This window comes from Palaemon carinicauda, chromosome 35, assembly GCF_036898095.1.
Source record: "Palaemon carinicauda isolate YSFRI2023 chromosome 35, ASM3689809v2, whole genome shotgun sequence".
Classification (NCBI taxonomy): domain Eukaryota; kingdom Metazoa; phylum Arthropoda; class Malacostraca; order Decapoda; family Palaemonidae; genus Palaemon; species Palaemon carinicauda.
In genome coordinates, this window is record NC_090759.1 from 1,584,854 (window position 1) to 1,597,353 (window position 12,500).

The following is a 12,500-nucleotide window of genomic DNA, read 5'->3' on the forward strand; positions in this document are numbered from 1 at the left end:
CTTCGGCGCCGACCTTCTGACGAACGAGAGTTCAACAGGATGATTCTAGAGTAGGTTCTTAGCACGTCCTTATTTCACAATGCTAGTCTTGAAAGCTCCAGAATTCTCTAGAGTATTGTTCCCGATATAAAAGGACAAGGGGAGGCTGAGACGAGGGAGACCTGATTGAACACTGCTCGTGTTTGAAGAGATTCCATAACTACAACCCCCGTGTTTCAAGAAGTTAGTGACTACACACAATGATAGAGTATTTTGACCGAGTTTAAAACAGCATACATCATCAGACAGAAGAACTAATTCTTCGTGTCAACAGTTTATATCTGAAACTACTCAACGCCATCTGTCCGTCGCTGCATAGAGGTTTGGAGTGTAAACTCGACCTATTTCGTAGGAGTTATGTACGCTATATTAATAAGTTTGGCATGTCGTGAGTATTCTGCGGTTTTTGTGTCATACAGTAAATATTTGTTAAATATTAAATATTTTTTTTTTTTTTTTTTTTTTTTTTTGCAGGATATTATTTTCATATTGCTGTTAAGGGTCTGCTACTGTTTCATAAAATTTATGAGAAGATTTTGCATAATTCAAGTCGTATACAATAGTTGAGCGTAACACAGAGCAACAATACCTTCCTTCCTCATAAAGAATTTCAGTACCACTTGAAACCTCACAAGTACAATAAGTACTCCTCTGAGAGTACCTTGCTGTGTAAAGTGTATTCAAAAACCTTTTGTAATAAAGGGGATAAAAACGAATGTTCCAATGTTTCATTATCCGTTGACTTGGACATATATTTCTTTACAGTCACTTCTAGTGATATTGTCAGATGTACAACTCTTCGTTAATTAGGTAGTCGAAGTGGTGGGAAGGGTTGAATCTGTGTGTGCGTGTGTACATATCTATCTATATACTGAGCTCTCAGTTATGACGAGTTGCGTACACTATATATATATATATATATATATATAGGCCTATATATATATATAATATATATATATATATATATATATATATATATATATATATAGGCCTATATATATAATATATTTATATAGGCCTATATATATAATATATATAGGCCTATATATAATATATATATATATATAGGCCTATATATATAATATATATATATATATATATATATATATATATATATATATAGGCCTATATATATAATATATATATATATATATATATATATATATATATATATATATTTAATATATATATATATATATATATATATATATATATATATATATATTTAATATAATATATATATATATATATATATATATATATATATATATATATATATATAAGTATCTTCCCTTAGACTTTTTTCAGGTGACTCCAATCATGCACCTCAAGCCATAACCACGACCCCACTAGTTTAGTTGTATATGTATAATTATATATTATTAGTTGATGGCTGTAAAAGTAAGGGACAGTAAATATCCTTCTATAAGATAAACAATATAAGGTTGGAAAAGACAAAATTAACATCATTAAATTTTATTATAACATTATAAATTTCAAGGGTTAATATTAATCAAAAACCACACTTCTGGAATAATATTTTGTCACACATATAGGTTGTAGCGAAAGGCAACAACGCTTTCACAGCCTCACCCCCAAGGATTGATTTCTCTTTCTTTACAGCTGTACAGAACACCCCTAGTGATTGTCGCTGAAAGTTGAAATGAAGAGTTTTGTCATGCTGCACCTCGATAAGCTCCTCTTGCAGATTTCGGATAGAAGACTCTTATTCTGAGAGGTCCTCGGCGTGGACAACAAAGGGTCTGCTCACCTATCTGTATTTTTCATGCAACTCTCCATCCGGAATATACCTGTCAAACTCCTCTCTCAATTTCTAAAGGTGCAAAGCAATGACACTTTGTATGTCCAAAAGTGGGGCGTCTTCTTCATAGTCCAAAAAAAGGTTCAAGATTGGAAAGGACGCAGTTTTTCCCGGTTCGATTTTTCCCTTCCACAACTCAGCTTCGCCTTGAAAGCCCTGAGTTTTTCTGACACTGAGATATGAGTGTCATCTTTCCCTTGCCTGGATACATTCAGCAAATTCAACTTTAAAATATGTCTGTCAGATATGCCAGTTTAAGCAACCACCATGGTTCTGTAAGCCTTGATGCCAGTACATGTGTCTTCTCGTTTAGGAAGATTTCAACATCTGCACGCATATCAAACTCTCTCTGGAGCACTTTCCCTCGGGACAGCCACCTGACAGAAGAGTAGTAAAGCAGGTATACATATTCTGACCCCATATCAGAGCACATCTGATTGAACAGCCTGGAATTCAGGGCTGATGATTTAATAAATTTCCCTATTTGAATCACATCTTCCATCACGGTGTTAAGTTCAAGAGACATTTTCCGAGAGGCCAGGTTTTCCCGGTGAAGCGGACAATGAGTCACTATCACTGTGGGGTTGACTTGTTTTACCCTAGCAGTGAAACCCTGACGTACCCCTAGCATTGCAGATGCCTCATCCTGAGCACACACTGGAGCACTGATCCCATCTAAGGCCTTCTTCCTTGATGAAACTGTCAACCAACTTGAAGAGATCTTCACCTGTTGTTGTCGTTTCCAGTCGTTTACAGAACAGGAGTTCCCTTCAATGTCACTCTTCCCTTGGTATCGCACATATACTAAGAGCTGAGCATCGTCACTGATATTGGTTGACTCATCCAATTGCAAGCTGAATTTTCCGCTCTCCTTGATGGCAGCCACTACCTGCTCTTTGATGTCTCCTGACATCTCTTGAATTCGTCGGTTAATTGTGTTGTCTGACAGTGGAATAGTTTCATTTTTTTTCACTGCAGCATCTCTGATAATGGCACGAACCATATCAAGGGCTGCTAGATTTACCAAATTTTCCCCAATTGTGTGTGACTGCATACACTTAGCAATTCTTTTTGCAATGAGATAGGATGCAAGTGTTGCTTGTTGAACAGAATACAGCTCTGTGTGTATAAGGTTGTCTAATTGTTCAGTTTCAAATGAGACAAAAGATGTTGTTTGGTACAGTTTGCCAAGAAGGAGGAGGGGAAGGGGCCAAGGAGAGATGAGGGGATTGGGGCCAAGGAAAGAGAAGGGGAACAAGAAAATAGAAGGATGGTTAAGAGAATAGGAAAGAGGAGGGACGGAGACAAGGGAAGATGACAAGGAAGATTAAGAAAGAGGGTAGGTAGCAAGGAAAGTGAAGGAGCAAGGAACAAGGAAGAGGCGGTATAGAGAGGAGGGGAGGGGTCAAGGAAGGAGTAACAAGGAAAAGAGGTGTAATTTATTTGTAAATCGTAGTAAATAAGACGAAGCAGACAACGAAAAAAATCAAAGATATACAGCACTCCAAATCTCGCCAAAACAACAACCTCGAAAACTAACAATATACAATACTCCAAATCTCTAAACAACCGCCAAAACAACAACCTCAAAAACCAACAACATAAAATCCTCAAAATCTCTGAACAACCGCCAAAACAACAACCTCAAAAACCAGCAACATAAAATCCTCCAAATCTCTACACAACCGGCAAACCAACGACCTTTTCTACCAAGTGACCAGTGTCGCTGACGTACCAACATCACAAGAACATACAACTAAAATAACACATCTTATAACACAATAAATGAAATAACAATAAAAACTACACAAACTCACAAGAGGTAAATAAAAAGGAAGGGGAGGAGTAAAGAGGAGAGGAAGAGGAGGTGGCTAGGAATTATGGAAGAGGAGGGGAGGGGGCAAGAAGGAGGAGAGGAGGGGAAAGATAAAAAAAGAAGCAGGAGGAAAAGGGGCGTGAAAAGACGGGGAAAGGGAAAGAGGAGCAAGGTAAGGGTGGCAAGGGGAAAAAGGTAAATGTAGGACGGGAGGGCATGAAAAGTGATCCCTCCTCCTTCCCTGGCCCCTCTCCATCTCTTCCTCCTCCCTTGCTCATCTCTCTATTTAAATATGGTGTGGGGTACCATGTGGTTTTAGGAGCCTCAATTACGAACACTGTGATAGGCTATCATTCACTGACATACTGTGGTGCAATACTTTGTCAGCAAGGGGAGTACTCAGTTTCTATTGTCAGCATACTACTTTTTTCGTGAGTAATTAAGAATTTTAAAGAAATAATGACTGAGTGCAACCTATGTAGTACATTCGAAATCACTATACAGATATAAATGCATCAGCATACCGATATAAGACGAACAAATTGCACAGTATTTCCCCTTGCGGCAGTACAGCAGGAGTGGCTGTCTGGTTGGACGTGGACGTCAGTAACCTAGTACCTGTACGATGAACTCCATTTTCGGATCAAATAACTCCTTTATTATTAAAGATATCAAACAACTGAAACTTGCACATTGATCACTAATCATTCCTTAATATTATGTTAGAAGTAAAGAAAATACGACTGTTTTTTGATATTCATTAAAAATATTTTTAAAAAACAACCACACAAAAATATATATATGCACAAAACAGACCATAAATTTATTTACACTCAACCTATAATACTTTGGTGACCTGGATATCTAAGACAGATTATATGGGAATATCCATGCCAGTTTTCAGGACCCCTGGACCAAAAACACCAAATCTGTGACTGGGGTGAAAAAAGGAAATTATTTTGGAGTAAAAACACTGCTTCAAAAATTGTCCCCTGTAATCCACCTAAATATTAAAATATTTCTATAATATCTTACACAGTTGTGAATTGACCATTCTAGTATACAAAGCAGGTAAAAAAAGTAATTCTGAGTAATTAAAAGCTTCCCAAATAACAAAAAAAAAATTCCTCCGGGAGGCCTATTTGACATACGGTATTTTCCTATTGCTCTTTCGGAAATCAATATAAGACATTCAAATTATATGAGGATACCACATATACATTCTAGAATACGAGACAAGTAATAAAAACTAAATATGAATACTTAAAAGATTCTAAAATATGAAAAAAAAAATCTTCTGAGAGGGTTATTTGATATGGCACAGGGGGTGGCACAGGGGTGGCACTGGGTGATTGTACAGGGGTGGCACTGGGTGATTGTACAGGGAAGGCACTGGGTGATGGCACAGTGGTGGAACTGATGTATGGCACAAGGGTGGAACTGATGTATGGCACAGTGGTGAAACTGATAGATGGCACAGGGGTGGCACTGGCCTCAATTTCCTTCTTGGATGGGAATCTTTTGGGCATCTTCGAAAACTGAAAAGAGAAAAAAACAAACTTTAGTTTTCACTTTTTTCCGGCACACGTGGCCACAAAGCCTCATGGTAACCAAATCACAACATGGCAACACTATTCACCATTGCTAACTGAAAATCTCATTAACTTTAATAAATAACACTATGAGATATATATCAAAATGCGAAAGCATACAATTTTAATGTTTGTACTTTGCTCGGTAGTAAGGTGCCTACCTGGTGACCAAGCAAACTTTGAAGGGCTATAAGCCGGTGAATTCCTGGAGCTCAACTTGACACGTCCATCCACGATCGAAACACAACACAAACTTGACATCGCACACCTCGACCCGACGGGAAAAGCTGAAATATCATGCCTTATCTTGAAAAATATGGTTATGCGCATTCGCTCGGTTCGCCGCATGGGGTCCATATTACGCACGCAGGGAGGTACTAGCCTAGAGTTCCTACTCGTGACAACCATCTCCCACTCTTGGAAAAACTTTGAATGTAAATATTTTATTCCAACAGGTAGACAACTAAGTTGGTTGGGATAAGAAAAATTCGCTTAACTAAAATATAAATTTTATTTCCTCTTTCTATCACGATGAATTAATATGATCTTCCTTAATAGTTGTTCCCAACCCACTGTTTACCAAGATTTCCTGAGAGTACAAAAAAGTTACCTTCATTAGACAATGTACCAAAAAAAAAAGGTGGAATACTACACACAAGTCCAAAATATGAAGAAAAACTATGCAACAACGTGTGTAGTAACAGGGAGCTGTCTCAACACACTAAACAATACTGAATAAAAAAACATAGTTTAACTCGAAGGCTACAAACATTGTATTCCACCCACTTGAAGAAACTAAGTTTAAAAACTCAAGAATTTCTTAAGGCTAACTGCTAAGACACCGAAGTAAATTATACAAAACATTTAGCTTGTTAAGAGTACATAATTACATTGAGATGATCGGTATCATTAATGACCAACCTTATAAATCATCCTTGGTGCTTCTTGGTTGATCTCGACGTATAGTACACGAATAATAGTCGGCAACAGTAGCTTTCGTCCGGGGCGGCGCCGATGGCTTTATTCTTCCATGTTAAAAAGAACAATCCCTTTTTACGCAATTAAGGGAAACAGCATATCCAGTTGATAATCAACGTGAAGACGTACAAAATAAAAAGCCACCCAGTATGAGCGTTGGTGTCTTGACGTTTACTCTCTCAACGCCTCACTCCAACACTGCCTTCACTTTTTGCCTGCCTTGCGTCGTAACTTTAATTTACCAAAAACAACCGTAGTATGGTTGTTCTCCTGTGAATAGCAAAAACAAGCAACAGTATCCATTTCTTTCATAATTCCAAGGGAATGGGAGGAAACCAATTCAGATGAAATAAGGTGGTCAAATACCGATCATAAACTTATGAATAAACTTCAGTTTCCTCGCATTCAACCATAAGAAACAATCGTGATAATATATTTTCTAACATTCCCCCGACAAGGTTTAACAATTTCCAGAAAAAATTGTTAAAAAAAATATAATGCATTCATAAAGACAACAAAAAGAAAAATAATCATTACCAATATATACAAATAACCACAAATATTTACAAATTCAAAAAGACCGCAAGATTCAATCAATCGTCAGACAAAATGTCTTTGGTCTTTTTGATAAATTCCAAAGCAGCCTTCCTAGTACTTTTGGGTCTAACTGATAATTCAGTGCTAATCTTAGGAAGGTCACCTGCTAAGTCTTTATCTTCAGAAGAATTTTCAAATAACAATAAAGGTATCAGGCAACTCACATGTCTTTTAGTTAATTCTGCTGTTCTACCCTTCAGGACAACTGCACCAGTTGTCTCTCCTTCATTATTGGTGATTATCTGCTTAACAATTCCCATTGGAAAGTTTACAGGCTTAACATTAGCATCTTTTATAAGCACTATATCACCAACACCTATTTTATCATGCTTGCAGGGTTTATATCTGTCTTTGGTGTCTATTGCCCGATTCAACAAAGTAGACATAAACTCACTCTGATATAAGTCAAACAGTCTATGCCTAACTTTCCTAATTTTGGTATATTTATCCTTCACCAAATTAGACGGGGACGTATGGTCTGAATATTCATCCAACTCAGGCAAGGGTTGTAATTCTGGGATCAAATTGACAGTCACAATCTCATAGCCTCTAAGCAGCATCTCTGGGGTTATGGGACTTAGTGTATGAAGGTCCTGATCTCTCAAAGATTCCTTAAATGCAATGGGTCTCTTATTAACCAAACTTCTAACTTGACATATCAAAAATTCAAAATCTCTCAATTCAAGAATATTAGTCCCGATGCTCTTATTTATCATTTGTTTTGTCATTTTTACTGAAGTTTCAACAAGAGAGCCAAGGGAACTACACCCTTTAAAGTAACTCTCAAACTTAATCTTATTAATGCCATTCTCCTTGAAATACTCATCCGTTAGCGGATCGTTAAGAAAATCAGTTATTTTATTTCCAGCTGCTACAATTTGAGTCCCCAAATCACTAATAACTAACTGGGGGTAATCCAAACTCAAATACATGTATCATAAATGCCCTTAAAAATTCTGATACGGAAATATCATAACATACCTGCAAATTAATGGCTCTAGTGTACATACAAGAAAAACACAATATCCAAACCTTCCTACGACCATCTGACAGTTTGCAATTAAAAGGCCCGCAATAATCCAAATATAGATAACCAAAAGGAGTATCAGAGGGTTCCAATCTAAATAATCTGTATGGAGACTGGTTCAGTCGTACAGGTCTTTGATTGTATCTTTTACAAGTAATGCAAGAGCTAACAGACTTCTTTACAACAGAAAATATGTGTGGTATGTAATAAGGTTTTCTCAATAAATTCAGTACCCCATAATATCCTACATGTCCTAGCTTTATGTGGGCATCCCTAACAATCAATGAAGTTAATAAACTATCTTTAGGTAGTAACACTGGGAAGAACACCCTGTGAGAATTAGGTCTATCAAATTTCCCATGTACTCTCAAAACATTATTCCTGTCAGGGTAGATATTCAGCTGAGAAACTAGGTCAGGGATATCCTTTTTAGGACATTGCTTTCTTTGAAAAAACTCTACAACTTCTGGAAATCTGAGCTTTTGCTCTTTGCTTATAATTTGTTGCAATGCCAGTTCATAATAATTAAAATCTGGGGGCTTTATTTCCAAAGATGAAATAACTGATCTATTTCTAGAAAGGGCAGTTTTCCACTTATTCACTACCATTAAAACTTTAGCATGTACTTTTACTAGTTTAGTCAAGTTAGAAAATCTATCCACTGGAACCAAATGATCTGTTACTAGGTTTTCTGCTGCTTGGTTAACAGAAACGCCAAATTCTTGAACCGGCCCGCTAGGTAATCTGAACCTTAATACCTCTTCCTGAACCTTTGTTTCTTCAAACTGCTCATAATTTGGACCACAACAATAGTTAGTACAGGACAAGACCTTCCTGGAAACCGGACGAGTAATACAATCTGCAGGATTGTTGATACCTGCAATATAGTTAAACAATATTGGAATCTGCTTACATATCCTCTGTATTCGTTCGAGCCTATTATTAACAAATACAGTTCTTTTATTTACTTTATCCAATTTGACAGCACTAGAATGCAGCCAATGAAGAACGACAAGGCTATCTGAAAACAGTTGCAAATCGGTAATATTGATCTTAGATAAACAAAACTGCCCAGTAAGTTCATCATAAACAGACTTTAGCACTTCACAACCCAAAACCAGTGCTTGAAGCTCTAGAGAGGGCACAGACTTCGCTTTCAGTGATGAATTAACAAACTTATTCTTAGCTATAAGAAAACTCCTCTTGCATGACTCTCTAATATAAATAACAATTCCATTTATCTCAGTACTTGCATCAACATAACATTCTAATATGTACTCAGAATCCCTTTCACCAACAAAACGATCAAATTTAATGGGTGGTGAAGAATTTGCCTGATTTACAATACATTTCCATTCCTTAAGTTGTTCTCCATCAAGGATTTCATCCCAGTCCAATTTATTAGTTTGCAAATTGTGCAAAAAAATCCTGGCTCTGTTCAAAATTGGGCCATTGAAATTGAAGATGTCGAAATTGGAAGCAATAGTTTTTAACACACACCTTTTCGTATTAGCATTAGGATCTAACCTTACAGGCAATGTATAAATCTGATCAGAATCCCTTGACCATTGAAGACCCAACAGCTTTACCTCATGAGGAGTTTGACCGGATCCTTCCCTGTCAATAACTTCTTGTAATGAGGGATCATTTGTAACAAACTGTTGCAAGGGAAATTTATATTTCTCAAAAATGGAAGGCAAATCTTTGTAAACTTCATTCAACTTTTCCCCCCAACTACAAGTATATGCTCCATTGTCCATATACAACAACTGATACAAAAGCCTCTTAACATCAGTCAAATTAGGATCACAATCATCAACAACTAATATATAATATAATGACAACATCAGTATCGTTGGACTACAACGTAGTCCAAAACTTAATCTTATATTCTTATATGCTACCAATGTAAAGTCATGTTTAGACACATTTCTATACCAAAAAAAATAGCAACTTGCTTTGATCTTCTTCAGTTAAGGCAACCTGATTAAAGGCCTTTTTGATGTCATAACAGAGCAACTTAGAGCCAAACCTTAAATTCATAAATGCAGTACTCAACTTCTGATTCAAATTAGGACCAGGGTGCATGGCTTGATTGTGAGTAACTGTCAGAGGTCTACCGTCTACACTTTCACCTAAGTTTGACATGAACACAACTCGACACTTTGTGGTTTCCTTATCAGGTCTAAAGATTGGCATGTGAGCTAGGAAGCTAGCCTCAGGATGCTTTTCAAGGAATTTTTCCACATTTGGAATTCTTTCAATTATGCCCATTTCTATTTGTTCTTGAATAACATCATCAACCATACTTAGGTGTTCAGGGTTTCTTTTCAACTTCTTAAAATTAGAAGCTAGTATTCCCTTACTCATATTGATGTTTTGCCCCAACAAATGAGATGTCCTCTGGTTCCACATTAATGGCATGGTTAGGCGACCCTCATCATTTATTCTAATATTAGACAAGGTATTCTTAACCAATTCGTTATTTAACTCCGAATCTTCCTCATAAGATATATGTTCATAATTGAGAACTTCCTTCACCTTTTCATCTAGAGCTCGATCGGCTATTGCATTTAAGACCTTATTGGACTGTTTATTAACCTTTATAATAAAATTAGAATCCTTGTCATTTACATTATCTTGCCATTCATCTAATACGCATTCCCTAGGCTGAACACATTAGAAACTGGCAAGTCTAAATTGAACCTCATTCTTCAAAGTAGGAATTTCATCAACAACTTTAAATGCCTTACTGGCTTCTCCCATAAACAATATTCCTACAGGAGAATCTAAGTAAACTAAAGGATTGATATCACCAAACAATTTAGCTGTGGTCAACAAACAATGAGCTGAACTGGTTCCCAACACAAATTTCACGTTAGATATCCTATCACTGTTCAAAAGTTGATTATCTGCAATGACATATCCTTTCTTTTTAAATGCTTGAGCAAGTTTTGATAAGTTGGGGACTAGAATGTCAATTCCAATATTAGGTACGCAAATAGCCTGAACTTTATAATTCTTATCCCCAATATCTAAATCAACAGCCACTAATTTTGTTTTATACTTTCTAGAAGCATTAAATCCATTTACTTCCACGCTGATACCATCACAAATAACCTCACAGTCAAGCTCTGTGGCAAGTTCAGATGTAATAAAATTCCCTTGACAACCGCTGTCCAGTAAGGCTCTAAAGGTTTCAGTTTTTGATTTACATGTAAATGTAGGTAAAGCCATATCACCCATAAAACTAGTCACTGATCCTGCAATCAAAGCACTGCCATTCTTAATCTGCACAGTACCATCCATATCAACTTTTGATTTGGCACCTGTTTTCGATTCTACTCTGCTGACCTTTTTTACCTTTGGCTCTTTCGTACACAAATAAGAAAAATGCCATTCATTACATTTGAAGCATCTCTTATGAAATCTGAAAAAACAATTATTTGCCAAGTGTCCCTGTCCACAACACTTTAAACATCTACCCAGTTCTACAATACGTTCCAATTTCTTCTCAGGAGTCCTGTAAACTTCACATTCCGAAACCTTGTGCAAGGGATAATCACTATTACAACATAATAAACAACCCCTTTGAATATTCCTCTTATCAACAGATTGCTAGATTAGTAGAGCTCACCTTCTCACATTTTTCCTTAACAATAGTCTTTGAATGAGCTTTGGAATCCTGCAGATACCTATCTGAAGCTTCAAAGAAGTGTTCCTGTATGTCTTCTAAACTAGGTCTGACATTATTAGTGATACTAATCAAATGCTGTTTAAAAGTCTCATTTAAGCCTTCCCACACAAAATACTGAGCAAAGTCATCACCCTTCATCTTTAACAACTTCACATTTTCTATTAATGATCTTACCCTTCCAATATATGAAAAAGGGTCATCTGATGACTTCAGTTTAAGCTCGGAAAACATCCTTACAGTATTATATTTCTGTAAATCGGTGGAAGCAAATGCACAACTTAGTAAATTCTTTGCATCCTCATATGACTGACTACTCAGTTCAAGGGAATTAATCAAATATTCTGCTCTCCCATGCACTTGTTGTTTTAACAGCAAAAACTTATCTCTATTGGAAAACTGTTGTTGCTCTGAAACAGATTCAAACTCCTGGAAAAACCTATTGATATTTTCGTCAGGGCTACTGTTAAAAGTGGGCAAGGGAATAACAGGATTCTTCAACAGACTTCTAGAACTGTTATCACTTGCAACATTTGGTTTATCCTCCAGAATAGCTAACATTTCAGTAACTTTATCAACATATTGCTCACAAATACTAAGTTCTACTGAAAAAGCTTCCTCATTCATACTTTCAGACCACTTCGCATCTGTAACTTTGTGATCATAATCCTTTACTTCGGCTAAAATACCTTTTAATTTTTCTCTTTTTGCAAATCTTTGCACCCTAGACAGACTACTAAAACTGTCCTTACTACCATATTGTTTTGTAATGCTACCACGTAGCTATTTTCGTGTATTAACTAAAACATCCAATGAACTCATTTTCTTTGTTTGAATTCAAGAATCACAGAACAAAAATAAACGAGAAAATGATAAAGCAATAAACTTAACTTTACAACTCAAGAGTGCTCTATCTAATAAATCAACCCCTCCTT

The 12,500-nt window shown here is 36.4% G+C and overlaps 2 protein-coding genes across 2 annotated transcripts; both read right to left on the reverse strand.

The window, feature by feature from the left end:
• Positions 1-6,840: 6,840 nt before the first annotated feature.
• Positions 6,841-7,776, reverse strand: LOC137627593 (uncharacterized). Its single transcript, XM_068358674.1, has one exon. The coding sequence runs from the start codon at positions 7,774-7,776 to the stop codon at positions 6,841-6,843; it is 936 nt and encodes a 311-aa protein (XP_068214775.1).
• Positions 7,777-8,622: 846 nt separating this feature from the next.
• On the reverse strand, positions 8,623-12,192 carry LOC137627594 (uncharacterized). The gene is made up of 5 exons (XM_068358675.1): positions 11,509-12,192; positions 10,625-11,417; positions 9,810-10,435; positions 9,461-9,529; positions 8,623-8,748 (listed from the first exon to the last, which is right to left on the reverse strand). The coding sequence occupies exons 1-5, from the start codon at positions 12,190-12,192 to the stop codon at positions 8,623-8,625; spliced, it is 2,298 nt and encodes a 765-aa protein (XP_068214776.1).
• Positions 12,193-12,500: the final 308 nt, after the last annotated feature.